Here is a 21,498-nt window from a genome sequence, read left to right as displayed (position 1 = left end):
CTGCCCTCTTTCTGGCATGTGTTTCATCCTGCAGGACTATGAGAGAGGGAAGCAGCTCAGCAGTCAGATCAGTGGGACACCTATCACCACAGTGCTGGAGGGAAGGAAGGAGAACCACAATGAAGAAAAAAAAGACACAAATTACCACCACATAGCTTGAACTTTACTAATAAAGCCAAAGAATAAAACATCAGCATTTTTTTCCTCTTTTTCTGCCCAAAGAGCATTTCCATTTTTAAAACTACTGCTTTATGCAACAGGTGGACTATTACACACAGACAAAGCAAACCAGGGAATATTAAGACATTTTCTACATTTTTAGTTTGATGTCATTTCTGAAGACAATGCCTCGGTGAAATCACCTTCACACTGTATCTTTCCTTAAGGGGCCACCCTAGATACCACAACGCTGTGACGGACAGAGAGGAGAAGCCACAGGGAAAGTCACATCAGGAAGATGAGGCAGATGCACTGTCAAGACACTTCCCAGCTTGATACATTTCCAGTCTTACTCAATTCTGAGAGGATTCTGCAGAGAAGGATGGTGCCAGGCCTGCCAGGCCCCACTAGGGCAGAAGGCTGGCTATGGTACAGAAGAGCAGGTAGCTGACTTGCTCATCATTGTGGCATGTACATGCCAGCATCTTGAGGATCTGCTCAGCATTCAGCTGATCTGAGTGTTTATATATCTTTTTAAAACTAGCAGGTTTTAATTCCCTTTAGGCTCCAGCCAGCCAAACTCACACCCCACAGGAGCCATTCCAAGCACATTAGCCAAGGCCAATATGCATATAATCACTGAATGAAAAACCTGCAAGCAGACCCCGGAGTTAAACAGCTCATACAACAGAGGCTTGGGATTTGCCAAGGTGGCCAATGTTTGCAGGCAGTTCCTGTAAATGTGGTGAGCCCTTTCTCTGTTAACACACCCAACATGCTCTGCATCCACGAGGGGAAGGGACAAAGAGGTGGGGGGTGATGTGAAACAGGAACAGAGCTAGCGTCTACCTCTGTTAGTATTTCTCTGAGGCTTGCTGGGCAAGTTTCCTTCCTGGCTTTTCTATGGACGAGATCAAGGATCCACAGGCTGAAGAAAGAAACAGTTAACTCTTGCCATTCTTGGCACAGAGGAATCTCTCATCAAAATGGTTTCTGCTGGTGCACTGTGCATTGCCTCCGTGACCAGCTCTTCCTGTTCCTCACTCACGTCTCACATTAATAACTCCCTCTGTTCCTCACTTTCTGCTGCTCTGCTCCTGTTTGCTTCAGTCCAGCTGCTTGCCATGCAGCACTTCCCACTCCCACTGTCTTTCAGCATTTTCCCCCACCCCTGGCTGTAGAGATGCAGCTAGGTTTGTTGTACTACGTCACCTTCTGCCTTTGCCAGAGGGGTGGAAAAGTCTCTTCTGCTGCTCCCATGTTTTAATCCTACCTGACAAACCAGCAGAGGAGCTGCTACACTGTAACATTAAGCTGTCTGTGCACTGACACTAGTGCTGTTGTCCAGCAGAACTGAATGGAGTAATTATGAACATCCTAAGGGATTTGGCAACAGACACTGGAATGTGCTTAAGGAAGTCACCTGCAAGGTGACAAATCAAGACCAATTTATACAGGAGCAACAATGCATCTCCAAGCCCAACCACAGACATTGGCACTCAGCAGATGGCCCACAGGTCACAGATATCCCAACGTGTGCCCAAATGTCACACTCTGCCATCTGTCACACTCGCACCCGACAGAGGACACCAATTACAATCAGCATCTGAAATGACAGAGCACAAGGAGACCTGGGGGAAGATGACCACAGAGCCTGAGTGATTTGGAGGGTGCTACACTTTAGGTACTACCTGGACACATAAACCTGCTCTAATAGTGCTCGGAGTATGCCCCATCTCTCCTCCCAAACCAATGGCCTGATACTCAGGAGTACCTGGAGGCAGGTCTAGTATTTCACAACCCCACCACACTACAGGGGGAAGCAAAGCACTAGCAGCAGTTAAGACTACAGGAAAAGAGCTTTTTCTCTGTGGATTTGAAGGTGAAATACACTTCAATTACAGCCACTAGCAATGGCTTCATATTGCTCAATAACCCTCTGCAGCCTCCAAAAGCAGCTGCTGTTTATCACTCCTGCACTACTACATGGGAGGGGAGGGGACAGATGAACAAATCACCACTTTGGTTCCAAAGAAATAACCATCCTGAACTACCTACATGAGAAGCTTGCCCTGTCACCCTCCCTTGCTCATCTGTATATGATGGACAGGTTTATTTTAAATTGAGGTCCAGGAAAGGAGAAGCAGTTATGCTGTCCAGGCTCTGCTGCCGGTGACAAAGGGAGGTTAGTCCGAGTGACTCCACCTCCAGTTTAATCTCATGGCATGGGATGGGACTTCGCAGTGATGGGGAGAAGCATCTCCACCCTGCTATAAGTACCTAACACACTAACCAGCTGCAGGTATCAAAGCCAACATCTCTTTCAGACTTTCAAAGAAGCCTCCCGCAACAGCAGCAAAAGACAAGTCAGATCCCTTCAACCTGCTGAGTTTCTGAAAATGGAAATGGTCTCATGCCTCTTCATCAAAACTGGCTGATCTCCACCAGCTTAGCTTGTAAGCTTGTGGAGAAAAAGGCAGAAAAAAATGAACATAGAAACATTTTTCATCTCTTTTTAGAGCTGCCAGCACACCAGTGAAGCTGGGCACTGTCCTGCAGCCAATTCTCTCTGTGGGTGACCACACTGCAGAAAGCAACATTGCTCTTGTGAGTCATGCATGAAGGTACAGGACAGATATTCACACAGAGACCAGCTTTTGGCTAACAACAAAAGACTCAGATCAACACACAACACCAATAAACGTGCAGAGCATGGCAAAGACCCAAAGAAGACAAATACAACGGAAAAGATTAAGTTCAGAACTTGACTTCTCTGGTCCTACATCTGAAGTTATCACTTTAACAGAACTTAAGTGTGGCTTCTCCTGTTCATGCTCTAATGACTTCATGGTCCTTTGGGGCAGGAGGGGTGAGAAAAGGGCTTTATCCATCTGTCCATCTGTCGGTTCAGCGTCAAGTTGGTTCACTATCAGAGGCACTAAACAGTCTTATCTCTTTTGGCATCAGTTTCCTTTCAAAATGATGTTTTTACCCATCCTGTTCCACTTTGTTTTCCCTCTTTTGAGGTCTAAGTTCAAACGCTGGAAACTGGGAAGTCTCCGGTACTGAAATGTCTGAGAGGAAGTGAATAGCTCCAGCCATACCTAAAACATAATGAGAAGGAAATCTTTGAGTACATTAAAATAGCACAGCTAACAGCAAAGGCAAAAGCTCCTTTTTGAGCTCCTCCCTCACAAGGATCTATTTTTAAAGAGGTGAACTTAGGCCCTATGGAAAGGCAAGTTCATCTGTACTTTGCCAAGAAAAGCAAATTTTATTTGAAAATATCAAAGGCAAGAATGAAGATGTCTCTGCTAACATCTCTTCAACTGAACAACCTCAATGCTATTTCAAATTAAGAAAAAGCTAATCCAAGCTTGGACTGTCCTTCATAGTTTGAGCAGCTCTTGCTTGTCATTGCACTGGTTAAAAGAAGAAGCCAAAACTTTAATGAACTTGTGAAATACAGATTCATTTCCTCACTATTCATGTAGAGGTTATCCAGAGCCCAAAGGGCATCATCCAGCAGAACTCATAGGGTGATAGATACAAGGTCAGTTTTATGACCAAACTAAAATCGTACTTTATAAACAGGTAAGCACATATAAAGGAACCTTTCTGAATGCCAATATCTGATGGAAACAAAACACTTAGGACCATTTCATAAGATGCACGTGCAAATTCCGATCAAAGCATGCATTCTGTCAAATGCAGAATTGGACAACTGCAAGCACATGAGACTTCCCAGACAACTAAAAACTAAAATAAAAGCTGTGTGTCAGCATTAAAGCACAATTCATCCTGCTGTTTGCACTCTTTCACCTTCTCAACAAATTTCAAAGCTTTTATACAACAGATTGCATGCAAGGGCGCTCCCAGGAATAGGAATACTTATTCTTTTCTCCTTTAAGCATTAAGACACTAACTCTGTATTTAGAAGGGCTGCATATAAACTGCTGCTCTCTTGTGTTTGTTAAGGCCCAGAATTGTTAATTTGCAAATATCCCTACTTGGCTGCTGTAATTTCAAATATCTGCAGCAGGTGGCACACGACGCTCGTTGTTCATGGAGCAGCTGGGGCCCTACCTTAAATCCCACTTGGATCTGTAATTCCTTGTTACTGGTTCTGTAACATGATGATGATACAGGGAATAGAAAATAAGCTACATTAAAAAAAATACAAAGCTCTAGGAAAGTATCTGGTAACATCTTGAACTTACAGATAAGCCGTTAAGGACTCTCCTGTTCAAGTGATTCAGGTTCACATTAAAACTTCCTTGGTTGAGTACGGCAGCAGAGAAAGCCTAGTTCTGACAGCTAGCAACTAGTTTGAGACCCCCCCCTACTCACAGCCGCTCCTCTGCCTAGTCCCTCTTAAAAACCACCAGTGACAAAACTGTTGCCTGAACTTCTGTTTGCTTTAAACCAAGTTGCATCAGCACAGCAGAATTTTGTTCTGGAGTAACAGTGGTGCTGGTTTTACATTCAAATTGCTGAAATGAAAGCAGGAATAAAAGTTGTGATAGTGAATGATTTTTGTTTGTCCTTTTCTACCCCCTACCACCCTGCCTTCTTTTAGGCAGAGGTGAGGGGGGCTTTAATAGAGGAGGATCCCTCCAAAGACTTTCCAATTCCTACGTGTGCCAAAATTGCAAGGATGCTCCTCTTTCCTGTAGTACAAAAACATTTTTAATACCATCACTTTACCTTCAAAGAGGGAGTAAGGTCGGTCAGGAATACGACATCCATGTGCACCATACTCCAAACACCATTCAGCAAACTGGGGAACACATTAAAATACGTATTTTTATTCAACACTGTTAAACGCAAGCTTGAGTATCTGAATATCATTAATAGGTGCAAAATGTGAAGCAGTGTAAGCAGACACGCAACACATAAATCAATTTGTCCTCCTTCAACCATGGCAAGGCCACAATCAGGTTTTAAAATATGTATTTGCATAGAATGAGTTTCAGTTTCGTAACAATGTAATGGTGGGCTAGACATCTGCTTTTTGTAAATCAACCCTGCTACATGCCAAGGAAAATGCTGTAAGAACAGATAGTCAAAATTTTACTAATATTGCACCAGTCTCTTATTTCTCTTGGTGTTAATTTATCCACAAACTCAGGACTTATAGCTGTTTACTTGCATTTTGGTTTTCTTTCATTTCTGTGCACCAATTGAGAGTATTAAATCTTCAGCTGTCATTAATTACTTTTATTTATTTGCTCTCCCCAAGCCTTATGAAAAATCTTTATAAATACAGTTAGACAATTATGGACATCAATACTTTGTTGCAGGAGATGGATAACTATTAAAAAGAGTTAACAGCGTCTTTCTCATGTTTGATCAGCACTGCTGCAGTAGCTACATTAGACACATGACTTATGAACCACACCTGGATCAATTCAGTAACAATCAGCTACTTCTCCTTTATGGCTCCCCAGAGCATTAGGGGGGTACAAGTTCTGCTGGCATTTCTGTGCTTGAATGCAAACCACCGCTTGTTCAAAATACATGCACAGACTCCTGCAAAGCAAACAACTGAGAGGTCTCTCCCTGCTTCCTCTGCAATTTGGGCTACCTGCTAGCAAATATCAGCCTAACGAGAGGATGCCCCAGCTCTGCCTCTATGGGGTGTAAATATGATCCCAGAGCCATCTGTCTGTTCTTTACAGGGAAATGGGTGGTATCTCCTCTCTTCCTCCCCACTCCATTCTGTTTAAATATTTAGCAGGGGAATGAATTTTCTTCTCTTGATAGAGGTATGTGCATGTGTGTGAGTGTCTTCAGAAAACACAAGGGAAAACCACAAACACTGTGATTCACACTGTTATTAAGAACCAATTAAACATTTTTGGGCACCCTGTGGCTATAAATCTCCAAACTATGTTTTAATTCTCCCATATAATCCTGTCTTATATGTGAGGACAAAACATGTTTATGGCATGTTTCTAAGCTACAATCAATTCTTGCAACATCCACATCTGATTGCACACTAGCCTTTATTATTACTTCCAGCCTGGGAACTGCAACAGAAATTTAAAAAATGCACCCTAGGCTACTGAAACACAACCATCATTTGCAAGTTCATAGCTTCAGCACAATGCAGATCCAGTAAGTCACAGTATCTTGGGGAGGAAAGAAAAAATATCTTAGGAAGGCATCTGACATTTGTCACACAGACTGGGCATGCTTACCACCAACAGTGGCAATCACAAGGCTGAACAGCACAGGGCTCAATGGTCTGTTAACTGAAGCCCAGGATGCCATAGCCCCTCTCTCCTCTTACAGACAGGCCAGCTAGGAGTGCCTCAGCCTCCTGGGTGCCTGCGTGAAAATCTGAGATGAAAGCTGTGAAGATGAAAGTGTGAATCATAAAAGAGAGGTCTCTTCTATTCGTGATTCATTTGTCAAATGTGAAAATCATTTCATGGCTTTTGTGAGGTAACCAGGGATTCCAGGCAAGGCTTCTTCCCCTGGGCCTAATGTTCTTGGTTTGAAGAAGCACCCCTGGGAGGGGAGCCATCTCATTCTCTCAGTTACATGTTTCTAGGTATCAACATAACCACATGTTTGCTTCCCCTGCATGCTCTGGCTCACAAAGAAAAGATTTCAAGAATGCCAGACAAGCAAATTCCTTTGCCTGTTTCAAGATCCCATGCAAGGGGATGCTGGAGATGCTAAGTATCAGAGTGACGGCAAATCCACTGTCTGTGGAGGGCACCTCCAGCAAACAGTCTTTGGCTGCTGCATGACAACTTCCTTCTTAAAGGGATTTCAGGTACATAACTGAGTCTCTTCCTTATTCTAGATTTGAGGCAGCTATGTTTGCTTTTCTCTAGAGAGATGTGGACAAATACCAGTGCTCTGTTGGGCCAGAAATGCAGCACCAACAGGAGCTGACAATGCTGCACAGAGCTGCAGATGGTGTGCTAGCATGAAGGATGATAGGCAGAGCTGACAGCCATGCTGCCAGCAATGCCTGCAGGGTGTTATGGCTCATCTATGAGCAGTGGGTGACTCCATGTGTAATTTGCTGTGGGTTTTATTTCAATCTTTAGGATGCAGGTATGTCTACAGGTCCTCATAGCATGATGCTTTGATAAATGTGAGACAAGCAATAGATTTTTAAAGCTCTGCTGACAGAGGGCAGGCTGACTGCAGAGATGAATACAGTAAATTTATATATGGCAAATATTCACTAAAAAGCAGCTAGGAAGCAACTCATCAAATTTCACTTGCAATATTTTGTAACAAGCTTCAGCTAAAAAGCTGTGTACACAAAATGAAACCTCATGTCAGTGAATCAAACTGGAAAAAAAAATCAAATAAAAAAACCCAAGGTCTTACACGGTAAGGGAACAGGCAGAGAAAGCTTTCTCCTTCAGTAACTGCTAGCATAGCCAAGAGCTGATAGCAGAACTTGGGCAATTCCAGTGGAGAAAATCTGAGTGTGTCTTTCTTTGTAATTTGTATTAATAAAAAAAAAAACTCTAAGTGAGTAATTTAATAACTGCAATTCAGAGCTCTAAAAGTCCCAAACAGGCACTAGTCTGAAAACAAATAATTACAAAAGACTACAAACAGTACTGATTGAGGACTTGACAGTGGATCTCTCAGTGGAATTAATTAGCATCATATAACATCAGTCTGTTATTGTTCAAGCAGGCTAATTTTCTGGCTCTTATTTTCTTCCGAATATATTTAGCCCCTCCTCTCTTACAGATCATTTGTGTGTTTCACTCTGCTTATTAAGACAGTGCTTGCTCTCCATACACATAGTTGAAGTTGTCCAGAAAGTGGAGAAAGTGATGGGCCATGGGAACCCAGGATATTCCCCTGGCTTCCCTGGAACCTGGGCAGGGGGCTCAGATGCCTTGGCAAGGTGCCCAAAACCCCTGTGAGTTCAATTTAAGTTCCTGGGAGAACTTATCATCTTTATATGAAGAATTGCAAAGTCGCAAAAAATATAAGTAGAGTATAAATTAGAGTAGTAAAAGGTAGAAAAGTGAAGTTTTAAAAATTGTTTATATTAGGGGTCTGAACACAAGATGGAGGATTTAGGGCATGGTATGTCTTTCTTCTTCTTCATGTCATCCATCTTTTGGGTTAGGATGTCAGTTCTGGATTGGTCTAGGGGAAAACTGGACAATGCAATGTAGGTGTCATATATTGGAGATTAATTATAAACAGTGTATGCATAATTTATAGTGTAAAAGATAAGGCCTGCCCAGAAGGGCAGGCAGAAAGCCTTGAACGATTTGCAGGATGAACCGTGAGTCAGAGAGAAAATTCCTTAGATAAGAAAGAATAAACAACCTTGGAAACCTCAGAAAATGGCTTCTGACTCTTCCTTCGGTGCCCAGGCTGAAAAATAAGAACTCTCAAATCACCACTACTGTGCGGTGAGTGATCTCAGACCATAAAAGAGATCGCTGCCGTTCACAATGGGCCTTGTTATCCCACCCAATATCGCAGCCATCCCCAGTGCACATCAGCCCACTCCCACCCCAGTTTACCCTTGTACAGGCACTGGGAAGTGAAAGGTACAGTGATTTTGCTGGGATGCTGCATAGCTCACCTTGCAAGCTCGGTAGAGGTACTTTCTATCCTGAGTTAGGTTATAGAGAGACAAGAAGGAGTAGCCGTTGCCAGCAGTACCATGGCAGATCCCATAACCTTTTCTCAATAAACCTCTCTGCCAGATGACATCACTGCAATCTATAGCATCTTTCAAGTATTTATCCTCTTTAAAAGTCTGTGGAATAAAAACAGAGAATAAACACATATCAATTGAAGTACTAATGAAAATCAAAGGAATCTGCCCAAGAGATGTTTTGCTGTTTGAGTGAGGTTTTTCCATATAAAATTTATTTTGAATGGCAATAATTCATTCTTCATAGACTTGTCTTTCTTTTCTTACTAAGTTGTTTCTCCTTTCCCTACATGGCAAAAGAAAAAACTTCTTAGGTTTTTCTTTCCAAAATTAGGACTCCAAAGATAAAACTCAAATTCAAGGCCTTTGGTTCTAAAACCTGTAATCTATTTGAAGGGCACATGGTCCTTTTTTCTCTGTTTTCTATTTCCAAACCAGAATTTGAAAATACAGAAATGTAATGCTGCCTCCAGGAATACTGAAAAGAGAATATTGGGTATGAAATCTGGACTCAAATTGGTGGTCTGGTCTTCATAACTAATTCTTCCTGGTTACTCACTGTCTACCTTCAATTCCACATCAAAAATGCACAAGAATATCTCCCCGCATAGCACAGGACTCTTTTCTCTGTCACAAATACAAGCAGGAACCCTACATTACCTTTATAGCTACTTGTATTAGTATATTTGTATAGTATGTACTCAGAAGCAGCGGTCAGTTTGAGAAAAGGAACACTTGCAAAGTTTATTGCAACTGAAATGCACTTTAAACATAGCGGGCTCATCCAGAATGAAGCAAACAAAACCAAGTAATTTAGCTGATTAACACCAGAATTCCACCTTTATAAAGCCATTCTGTTGCTCACCTTTGCCTGAGTCACTTTACAGATCAACAAGCGAAACCCCAAATCAACAAACCCTACCAAAATAACCCCAGCAAAACAAATCTGATGCACTACTGTAAAACTTAATCCTGGGGAGATGGTATCCCCTGCCAAACTATTTAATAACATAATAGAAGCAACCAACATGCAAGATTATTAAATTCACAAGCTTGATAAAGGAGTGCCTCTCTCTGAATAGAGATCTGCTTAGTTGTAACATTTTGAATTGACACTTTGTAACAATTTGAATTAAGTCCTGGCAACAGCACTTGATTTCCAGGACAAATACTGCTGTGTGTTATCACAAGTCCTGTGCCTGGTATGAAAGCATAGTCAGCAAAACATGTGCCAATTTTTTCTTACAGTGCTTCAAAAAGCTGAATATAAAGAGTATCTTTCATCACCTTAACCACAGAAAGAGGCCAAAAAGGAGACTGCCAATCAGAACATGGCCCTATCTCTCTCACATCCTGCAAACATTTTGTGCTGGGGAAAGCATCACATTGACAAAGAAGGAGAGAGTGGAGAAGTGTTAAGCCAACCTCCTACCACAGTCCAAAGAAAAATCAACTGCTGTTACATGCAGCAACGTTGAAAGAAATTTAAAGTCCATATTTCAGGTAGCAGTGTGAGTAATTATTCCACACTGCCTGCTTTTCATCAGCCCACCAGATGCCAATCAGAGAATAAGGGAAGGCTGTCACAAGCAAGAATTGATTTGGATAAATTCAATTAAATGGCGTACTTTCAAACGTCATGCAAATCAGAAGCACAAAAAAAACAGGTAGCAAGCCTAGTTAAGAACAGAGAAGGGCAAACAGCAGGCTTCTGGTAGCTCAGCAGTTTTATTTATGCCCTGGAAGGGGCCTGGGATCTTGGCTCTGATGTTAAGTTCTCAAGAATTTTATCTTAATAAAGGAGCAATTTATGGAAGACATTCTTTGGCAAGGCACATGAACCTATACTTTTGAAAATCAATGTAATTGTTAAAACTCTTAGGGTGAAGATTCAGAGCATTTAGGTCAATGTCCTCACACCCAGGACTCTGATGCCAAATTGTTTAAATAGATGTCTCTTTTCCAAGAAAGCCTAGTAACTGCTAGTGCTCTGAGAAGCTATTTTACCCACTTATTTTCTCTTTAAAACACACCAATGTAAGTACAGTAAATTCACGAATACAAGCCGCACTGACTATAAGCCGCATCTCTGGGTGTTGGCAAATATTTCGGTTTTTGTCCATAGATAAGCCGCACCCGAATATAAGCAGCTCTGTCGTTCGCAGCGAGGACCCGCGTGCAATTAGTAACAGAACCGCGGGAGGGCGCGGTTTACTGGCTGAGCTAAGGCTGTGCAGGCTCGGCCCGCTAGGGGCCGCTGACGGGGCCAGGTGGGCCAGCACGGTGCTGCAGCTCAGGGCCGGCCGCCGCTGCCCCTGGGCTCGGTCACCCCGGGTCGGCGCTGCCCCGCGGTGGCAGGCAGGGACGGAGCTTCCCCTGCTCCTACGGCAGCGGCGGCGGGCGGGGACGGAGCTTTCCCGCGCCCGTGGCGCCGGCGGCGGGCAGGGACGGAGTTTCCCCGCTCCTGCCGCGGCGGCGGCGGGCGGGGACAAAGCACCCCGTCGGCTCCCCGAGCCGCGGCAATGGCTGCGCGGGGCTCCCGTCGGCTCCCCGGGCCGCAGCAATGGCTTGTGCGGGGCTCCCGTCGGCTCCCCGAGCCGCAGCAATGGCGGCGCGCGCTTCCCCCCCCTCCCCGGGCCGCAGCAATGGCAGTGCGGGGCTCCCGTCGGCTCCCCGGGCCACAGCAATGGCGGCGCGGGCTCCTCCCCCCCTCCCCGGGCCGCGGTAGGGGCGGCCCGGGTCCCCCCTCTCCTCCCCGGGCCGCGGTAGGGGCGGCCCGGGTCCCCCCTCTCCTCCCCGGGCCGCGGCAATGGCGGCGCCGGGCCCCCCCGGTCTCTCCCCTGGGCTGTGGCAGAGGAGGAAAGAGAGCTCTCCTGCCTCTCTCCCCGCCCCCCGTGCTGCCTACAGGGAGCCAGGCTCCACCCGCAGTGCAACAGAGTAGCGATTTGTAACAATCGCAAAATGCCGACTTTGCAGCTGCTCGGCTCAGCACTCTGGCAGGCACTTCTGAGGTTGTATTAGCCGCTCCTGATTATTAGCCGCATTTCCGGTTTAGGAGCAAAATCTTAGTCAAATTGGTGCGGCTTGTATTCGTGAAATTACTGTAGTCTGAGATTTTTAGGTGTCTAGCTTGGGGTTCTTGTTCAAAAGCCTAGATCTAGAAAGATACTAACTTAAAGCCTTGCAAGCTAACAGGCCTGCATATAAGTCTCTCTGTAAAGACAGATATATATGTATATATGTTTATATATATATATTAGAGCTTTGAGCTAATTACACCAAGGATGTGGGTTTGATCCCTGCATGGGCCACTCACTTAAGGGCTGAAGTCGATGATCCTTGTGGGTCCCCTCCAACCCAGAATATTCTGTGAATCTGTGAAATCTATGAAAACAGAATGATTCACCTTGTAAGCTTGCATGAGCATATGGATGACTCCAGGGGCACCATGGCACCAGTGAACCAGTCTGTCAGTCTCGTTGCTCAGTGATGACGGGTAATTCCCAGATCGGAATTTTTTATGACGCACGTAGTCAATGCTTGGCTTCACCAGCTCTGTCAGAGTCTCCTGGTCCACATTTGCAATTGGCTGAAGAAATAAAATAAACATCACTAAACACATCAACAGAAGTAGTAGCAAATTGTGTATCAACACTTAATTCTACAATCTGTTTTCAAGTATTCTACATACATGCCCTTGATCCAAATATTGTGGATCACTTGCGAAGAGCATTTTTACCGTCATTGCAAGAGACAAAGAAATTGGGGCACCAAGTTGTTACTTGTCTTAATGGAGATGACCCAGAAAGACTACGGAAGAACCAAGAACAGAGTATGAAGACTCTCAAATCTCTCTTTGTAACTCAAAATAGTGAGAACACTTACAGGAAAAAGACCGTTTTGTACACATGGTGCTAATAATACACACTTCCAACATACTGAGTTACACATTTTGTTTTAAGAAGTAACTATTTCCCAGCAAATGAAGGCAAGTATATAGGAAAGTATATAGCAAGCATATCTAGCAAGAAATTTATGAGGGTTGAAGGTTTCCATCATAAACAAAACTCCCTGAAGCTATGGGCTATAAATCTGCATTTCCAATTTCAGAAGCAATAGCTACCTCACCAGATATATAAACATCTTTGTACTACAAACTCATCTTTCAATTGCTCTTATGAATGTTCTTCCTAGTCTTTTTGTTTAATTTACATCCTTGTCAAATGGTGAATACATTCATCATCCTGTATGTTTCTTGTAACTAAAGGTTTAAAAGCCAAATAACTGTTGTGTCTACAGTTGCTCTTGGTTGGCATTCCCTCCACTACCAGCCCATTTTCCACCTTTTTACCAGCAGAACTCTCTATATTTTCATATGATTTCTGGAATTTCTGCAATCTGTGGGAACAACCACAAACACTGGAGCCTATAGCAGCCTAAAAGCTGAGCTTAATTTTTTTAATAACATGTCTTTATCACTGATTCAATGTTATGAAATGCTGCTGTTTCCCACCAGCTCCAGCATATTTGTATTCAACAGGTGAGCACACTCCCACAATTCAAAGTCTGACAGACAAATGAAGGAAAACTTTCAATAGCTATATTTTGAGTAACCTGAAGAAATCAGAAACCTCTATTATCCTTCAGCTAGAAAACCTCTGCCAGACTTCTATCTACCAGGTCCCTCAAGCAGACTCCAGTTCTGCACTTTTCTGAGTGGAACAGAAATGTTCATGTTGCTCATCAAAAATACACCCGAATACAGAGCAGTTTGTCATGAAAAACAACCCCAAAGCTAATCAGCCCTCACTCAGAACCCTCCTTGTGAAGTGGGGAGGCTTCACAGGAATGTTTGTTTTGAGGCTCTTGTTTTCACATAGCTCTCCTGCAGAAGACGGCAAAGAGGATGGGCAACAGCAGTAAATGCCTTCAGTCTTGAGCTGTGCAAGGCAAGCCGAGCCCAGATCAGAAACCCTTAGAAAGTAAATCCAGGAAGAGCAGAGCTCTTTACAAACCTCTTACCTTGTGCTTCCAAGAAGATTTGAGTACAAGTGAGTTTTTTCCCAAGCACTGAGGTTACCAGCACTTACTTCAAACAGCTCAGGTGCGCATCCTGACCTTCTGGTCAAAAGCAATGGTATGCAAACACAAGTTTTTGCTTCAGGGTTAGTGAAAGGATCTTGGGAGTAGAGACTCCCTAGCTAGAATTTCAGAATTCTCCCTCTACCTCCTGGATGAGTTATTCAACATAGCTAAGAGCTTATTCTTCCAGTACCCTGTAAATAAATCCAGCAATACATGTTTCCTCCAGTTTAAGAGGTGTTTGGACAATAGTCTGGGCACATGGTGTGATTCTTGGGGTGTTCTGTGGAGGGTCAGGAGCTGGATGATGACCTTGATGTATTCGTTCCAACTCAGCATATTCTGTGATTCTATGATATAGGTGCTGTACAGGAATGATCCTCAGTGATCTTCACATTTCAAGTGCAATGCTAAATGCCTTTTTTTTTTTAATAACCACTCAACAAACCATCTCTTGCATTCTTTGATACAAATACAGCAAAATTCACCCCATTTGGTGTGGGAGGGATGGGGAAAGGATTGGACTCTGATATGCAGTCTTCTTCTGCAGTGGGTGACTCAACTTTGGATGACTCACAATATTTAACATACAGTGAAAAGATGGTAATCTAATGCTGCATAAACAATGGCTTTCTGGTAATTCTTAAAAGCAGCAATTACATGTAAAGGAAAAATAACTAGGATTTTAACATGTTGACAGAGTAGCTTCTGCTCAAACCAAAAAGCAATGTGCAATGATTTCTGCTATGAGCTTCAAACAGCAAATGAAGGATGGAGCCTTTAAAGAGCCTTCTTTAGAAGGCTAGATGCTTCTCTGAAAATCTAGCACTACTAGGGAAAGAAAAATGGAAGCCAGAAAGTTGAAGGAAGCAGAAGGGGGTGAGCAACCTTGTTGGAGAAAGCGGTAGGTAAAGATAGGAGCACAGTAAATCAGAGCAGCCTGAGGCCCCAGTGGGATGGTCACTGCAGAAAATGGGTGTAGAGAGGTTAAGACTCACCCCAGGTAGCAGAGCAGTAGCTACTTCTATAACAAAGTCAGTTGGTTTAACCAGAACTGCTGGTGGAACTGGTATAAGGTAATCTGAAATGCAGCATTTTTTCTAAGCAAGGAATGTCTGAGCAGTGACAGCACAAAATACGAGCTCAGTCACTTCTGCAGTGAACATTTGTACACAGCTACAGACCGTGAAGATGTATGGTCCTTCCATTTGCCTGAAAGGAAACTCATTCTGTGTGAGTTGAGAAGGAAATTGATATTTACAAAGATGTACACACTGGCAGCAGCACCTTCAAAAACCAGAAACAGGTGCAATAAAGTTTTGCAGTTCCATGGTAATATTCTATAATGAATTGTAAGGGTCTTTTCCCAGACTGTAGAATAGAAATAAGATATACAGGTTTGTTTGGGAAAACATCATAATCCTATTGCAAATCTCAGGGTGGGGGGAATTAATTTAAGTTTGGGAAAGAGGAGGAATCTCACTAAGGAAAATAGAAAGAAGAAAGCAGGGGTCATAAACGCTCTAAAAAACATCAAACTTTTGTGTGAGAAATAGAGGAGCTAAGAAAGAAGAAAAACATCTAAATAATAAAAGCATGCTGAAAACTAATATGTGATTAAGGATAGTCTTCCAAAGGCACCAAGACAGTGGGAAGAGAGAGAAGAGAGGAAGGACACAGAGGACAGGAGACATCACCAGTGCAATAATTTAAAAATAGCAAAAAATTGAAGAGTGATGGATAGTGAGTGAATTTTCAGCTGTTCTACCTGCAGGCACCAGAAGAAGTAAGTATGAAGATGAGAGAAAGCCCTTCACTGTCTTCGCTGAAGACAAGAAACCAGATCCCAAAAAACTGGTGCTCTGAACCACAACTCAATTTATTCTAATGTGATGATATCCTAGTCAGTTTTCTTCTGCTATGAAAACTTTAGGCAGCACCTCTGCACAGTTCTGTGCTGCAGTCTTAACTCCAAATTGTGAGACCCCAATCCAGCAAAACACTGCACATGCATGAAAGCTGAAGATAAGATCCTGCTACTTCACCCAAGCCAACAGAAGATGCTCTTACCTGCATGAGCATGTAATAGATCCCAGCCACTCCATGGGCTGCTCCAACATACTGCTTCCTGTGCCACTGGTACAACAGAGGACAACGGTCTGTTTTCCGCTCTTCCTTTGAGAAGTTTTTCCCCGACTCAATAATAGCATCTATTACCTAAGAAAAAGAGCACACCCTGATCACCTGTGTTGCTTATTTTGATTCAAAGGGTTTTGCTTCTGCAAACCCACAACAAACAATAAGTCACAATACAGTGGTAGGACAACAATATTCAATTAATTTGGATATGAGTGTTGAGGGAGAAAAGATGTTTTCCTTAATGCTGAAATCACTTGTATTTTAAGAGTAGAAATTTAATCTATCAATATTTCTAATTACAGTAATTTCACGAATACAAGCCGCACCAATTTGACCAAAATTTTGGTGGAAACCCGGAAGTGCGGCTAATATTCCGGGGCGGCTAATCTATTAACAAAATTCTAAAAGCTGCCAACACGGAAGTGAGAGCCCGCGGCAGCCCCAAGCCAAGCTGGAGCCCGGCCGGCCCTGGCAGAGGTGGGAAAGCCTGGCAGAGGCGGGGCCAGCAGTGTGGGGGCGGGCGGCAGAGCCTGAGCCAGCAGGGCGGGGCAGGGGGGGCGGCAGAGCCCGGGCCAGCAGGGCGGGGGAGCCCGGGAGAACTGGGGCTAGCAGTGCAGGGGAGCATGGCAGAAGCAGGAAGGCCGGCGGGTGGGGCTGCCTGGCAGCGGGGGAAGCCCAGCAGAATCGGGGCCAGCAGCGTGGGGGAGCCCGGCGGTGCGGGGGCCTGCAGTGCCGGCCAGGGCGAGGAAACGCGGCGGCGGTGCAGACGGGAGGGGGCGGCCAGCGAGCCTGGCAGGGGCGGCAGCGGCTGGCCCGCCGGCAGGGCGACTACGTGAACGCAGCAGCGAGGCGGCCGGCATGCCTGCCAGCGGCGGCGGCGGCAGGCCGCCAGCAGGGCTAGGGAACGCGGCGCGGCCAGCGAGCCGGGCGGCGGCAGGCCGCCGGCAGGGCTAGGGAACGCGGCGGCGGCCAGCGAGCCGGGCGGCGGCAGGCCGCCGGCAGGGCTAGGGAACGCGGCGGCGGCCAGCGAGCCGGGCGGCGGCAGGCCGCCGGCAGGGCTAGGGAACGCGGCGGCGGCCAGCGAGCCGGGCGGCGGCAGGCCGCCGGCAGGGCTAGGGAACGCGGCGGCGGCCAGCGAGCCGGGCGGCGGCAGGCCGCCGGCAGGGCTAGGGAACGCGGCGGCGGCCAGCGAGCCGGGCGGCGGCAGGCCGCCGGCAGGGCTAGGGAACGCGGCGGCGGCCAGCGAGCCGGGCGGCGGCAGGCCGCCGACAGGGCTAGGGAACGCGGCGGCGGCCAGCGAGCCGGGCGGCGGCAGGCCGCCGACAGGGCTAGGGAACGCGGCGGCGGCCAGCGAGCCGGGCGGCGGCAGGCCGCCGACAGGGCTAGGGAACGCGGCGGCGGCCAGCGAGCCGGGCGGCGGCAGGCCGCCGACAGGGCTAGGGAACGCGGCAGCGGGGCGGTGCTGACGGGAGAGGGGGGCCAGTGAGCCCGGCGGCGGCGGCAGCACCACCCGGCCAGCCCCGCCGAGCCGTGGCGCTGAGCTGGGCTACCCGGCCCCGTCGGCAACCATGAGCGGGCCGAGCCTTCCTGGCCCCGCCCCGAGCCAGTAAAGCCCGCTATGCCGCGATCCTGTTACTAATTGGCCAATTTGTGAAAGCTGCGCACGGATTCTCGCGACGAACGAAAGTGCGGCTAATATTCCGGGTGCGGCTTATCTATTGACAAAGACAGCAACATTGTCGAGGCACCGGAAGTGCGGCTTATAATCCGTGCGGCTTGTATTCGTGAAACTACTGTACTTTTTTCAAACCCTGGATTTTCTGGTTCTGGTTGTGAATGTTCCCCACACTGAATTCCCTCTCTTTTCACTTAAAATACTTCCACGCTTCTGTCTTAAGATTTTTTTGTAACCATGTCTCAAGTGGCCAAAACTAGTTAAATACTGACCTATTTCCTTGGCTAGACACAGACCCAGCCACACTGGCCTGTCCCAGCCCCAGCTGGGCAGCAGGGAAAGGAGGAAGGGACTGGATGGAGAGCTGAGATTGGGCTCCCAGCTCTAGATCCCTCTTCTCTCCAGCATTCCTCTCTTAAATTGCTTGAAATATGCACAAGAGTGATTCCAGTTCAACCTCACTAATAATGTGATGCTGGAGAGAGAAAAGTGTCTTACCTCTTTGATAATAGACTGTGGGACAGTTTCTGGACTGATTTCAGTATTCAGGTACAGCAAGGCATACAGGTAACCTGCTCTGCCATAGAGCAGCTCATCTGGAAGTTCAGAATCTGTGCTGATGACTGTCCTTTGAAGTTGCAACAACCTGCATCAGACATGGAAGTTGGGGAGAGACAGTATGTTCTGTAGTGACCACACTGGATTGTGCATTGTACAAACTATCAATCCAATCAAATGCAGAACAAATAGTGAAGCCCACCATGCCACTTCAATCAGCCCAGTCCAGCTGGCTGCCGGGTTTACTCGCAGGAGCTCTGCACGCCTGCCATCTTGGAGACAGGAAACTCTGAGCCAGAGCCAAGTCAGTATCAGCACAACTGTCAGGATTTTGTGCAGACAGAAACAGATGCACGGTAGGAGAGGGGAAGCCCAGACAGCTAGCTACTCCAGCAAAGACAGAAATCTCCTGGAGCCTCTGGGAATTTCACCAAAGTGAGGAACACTTAATTGTACATGTTTAAGAGAGAAAAAAATCAAACACACAAAAAACCCCAATACCACCATTCGTCATTCTCTCTCCTAAGAAAACACATTGTGTCAAACATTTAGCACCTCATTTTGAAAAGGACACTGCTATAATGCACAAGTGTTTTGCTTGTAAAAACAAAAAACAAGAAGCGCTGGCCATAGTAACTCTCATTTTCTCCAGAATGACTCTCTGCTAATACTCTACCGGTCTGTATTAGCATTGAGGTGGATCAGAGATCTGTTTTCCAGTTGCTCCCTCCCTGTCTCTTCCTATCTTTTTTGATTAAATTGATAATTAGATGAAACCACGGTGATGATCATCACCATGATTTTAAATTGGGGGAGGGGCAACAACACCCTGGATTAAGACCTAAATCAATTCCCAGATTCCCCTGGCTGTTATTTCTCAGGAGAAATGTTAGCATTAATATCATTCCATAGCAAAACCACTGACCTCAATCATGTGTTTATGCTGTCCCTGCTTAATAATAGGGAAAAGCTACTCACAAAGAACAGTTTTATATGTCCCTTCTCAGAACTACGCTTTGGGTTTAGAATTAAATTATTTTCTTCTAAACTGTCCACTCTTAAGTTTTATTGTTGAACTCATACAACTGGACAAGGTAAAAAGTTAAAAGTGAAATCACAGATTACATTTTGGCATCTATAATGTACCACTCAGCTGTTGCCATGTATATATTTGTAAACAAAAAGTTATAAAATGAAAAGTCATCAAACCAAACTCCTTTTCAGTACTCCTCATAGAAATTACTTTCCAAGGAGAGGTAACACTAAAAGATTTACTGCTAATCTCATTTTGCTATACCCATGCTTCTTGCCTTACAGCAAGCAACACTGCTTTCTGAGCTGCATTCAAAATGACATGCCTAAGTTTACTGCCAGTTGTTAAAGTAAGAAACCCCAAACCTAACACTCACTTCAAAACCGAAGTATTCATTCAGGAACAGCAGCAGAGATAAATCACACTACGACTCTAGACTAGAAAGAGACCAATTATATTTCCAAACATAAACCAGAATGGAGATGAGGACTTAAGCCTCGTTTCAAATTCTGCCAGCCTGAGGTCTGCTGGAGCTAGCAGGTGGACTGTGGTGCTGAATGCAAGCCCCACAGGGTTTCAGCCCTTGCTGGGATAGCAATCAACCCTGTACCAGCAAAGGCACACTCAGCTCTCTAATGAAGCTACATCTAAATGGGATTTCTTGAAACACTTGTTCCGTTTAGATTACTTTGAAAAGGGGCTGGATTTTTTTCAGGCCACCCTTCATATGCTCTGACCTAATTAAATCCTTGCCTTTACAAATTTGCTCCTGCAAATACTTCCTCTTTGCTACATTAAATTTTTGTTAGGTATCAATCTGATACACTGTGTTTCTATCTGGCTGCTTCCAGATCCTGCAGTGCACGTACTTTGTACTGAATCTACAATTAAGACCCACTTTTTACAGAAAGCATCACATACTGCACAAGCACTACATATTGCCAATGACAAGCGTGTGGCTTTTGTTAAATGTCACTTCAATGTGACAAAAATCAGAACGTGCATGCACTACAGATATGCCCAGGACATCCTGTCCTAACAGCAATAGAGGACTCAAGATAACCCACTAAATATGAATCAAGTACAAGCCAGCTTTAACAAAGATAAAGTCTATTTTGCATTCTTGTGCTGAAAACTTATCAGGGGACAAAGTCTCCATTCTTTAATCCTGTCCTCTAAAATTTCACTTGCAAAAGTTACTGAACCAATGCTCTCTACAAAACAAAGGCATGATATTTCCTACCATCCACCACTTACTTGGCAACACATTCTTTAGATTCACTGTCGTTTTTCAGTTTGTGGTAAACCACTGCCCCCACTGCCAATGGCCCAGCATCACCACAGAGGAAAGTAACTCTTCTGCCATTCAGATTGCGAAGGATTCTCTTCACGTAATCAAGAGATCGCTGCAAATGGCTCTGATTTTTTGTGACGCGGTACAGTTGCAGATATAAGAGGGCAATACCTGAAACAAACACATGAAAAAGAGAGAGTTCCACTTACTTTTCTTTCTAAGCATATCATATTCCCCTCTTTGGTACCTCTGAACCAGTAACTCGTAAACAGGTACTTTGGCAATAAAAACATGTCAGTCAAGGGTCCTAGCTTATGTAGTGTGAAGGCACTGGGCTACTACTTGGATGACATTACAATTGGATTGTGGCAAAAATAAAAATTACCAGACTGAAGCCCAATGGTAGAGTCTCAATTTTCAAAAAAAAAAAAAAAAAAAGAAAACTCATGACACAGGCCTCAACATTTGGCAAACTGTATTGGTTTTGCATAGCCAAGCTGCTGATGTGCCACTGGTCAAGGCTGGGCAAATTAGAAATAGCGATAATGCCTCTGTGACAACAGATTTAGGAAGATGAGGAAAAAAAGTTATTGTGCCATTGTAATTGTAGCCAGAGAAAAGCAGAGTGAGAACACGTGAGAGGAACAACTCTGCAGACACCAAGGCCAGTGAAGAAGGAGAAGGAGGAGGTACTCCAGGCATGGGAGCCAAGATTCCTCTGCAGGCCGTGGTGCAGACCATGGTGAGGCAGCTGTGCCCCTCCAGCCCATGGGGATGCAGAGATGCAGCCCATGGAGAAGACTCATGAAGCACACCAAAGCAGGTAGATTCTTAAGAGGAGGCTGTAACCTATTGGAAGGAGTCTGTAATCCCTGAAGAGAGAGAAGCCCAGGCTG

General features: G+C 45.2%; 1 protein-coding gene across 4 annotated transcripts in view; it reads right to left on the bottom strand.

Annotated features, from left to right (window-relative positions):
- Positions 1-141: 141 nt before the first annotated feature.
- Positions 142-21,498, bottom strand: part of LANCL2 (LanC like 2) — a 38,101-nt gene continuing 16,744 nt past the window's right edge. For 3 of the 4 annotated variants that reach the window (XM_033052669.2, XM_033052679.1, XM_033052651.1), the window contains 7 exons: positions 20,566-20,773; positions 18,216-18,363; positions 15,974-16,120; positions 12,228-12,410; positions 8,747-8,923; positions 4,867-4,939; positions 142-3,263 (listed from right to left, as the gene is read on the bottom strand). In XM_033052669.2, the coding sequence (XP_032908560.1) occupies positions 3,148-3,263; positions 4,867-4,939; positions 8,747-8,923; positions 12,228-12,410; positions 15,974-16,120; positions 18,216-18,363; positions 20,566-20,773 (1,052 nt within the window). In that variant the 3' untranslated portion in view covers positions 142-3,147. Of the gene's footprint in view, positions 3,264-3,317; positions 4,286-4,866; positions 4,940-8,746; positions 8,924-12,227; positions 12,411-15,973; positions 16,121-18,215; positions 18,364-20,565; positions 20,774-21,498 lie in introns of those variants that run through there. The other variant, XM_033052660.2, reaches the window with a different exon arrangement.

This window comes from Catharus ustulatus, chromosome 1 (genome assembly GCF_009819885.2).
Source record: "Catharus ustulatus isolate bCatUst1 chromosome 1, bCatUst1.pri.v2, whole genome shotgun sequence".
NCBI classification, from domain to species: domain Eukaryota; kingdom Metazoa; phylum Chordata; class Aves; order Passeriformes; family Turdidae; genus Catharus; species Catharus ustulatus.
Note: the sequence above shows the minus strand (reverse complement) of the source record. Positions and strands in the feature narration are given on the sequence as shown.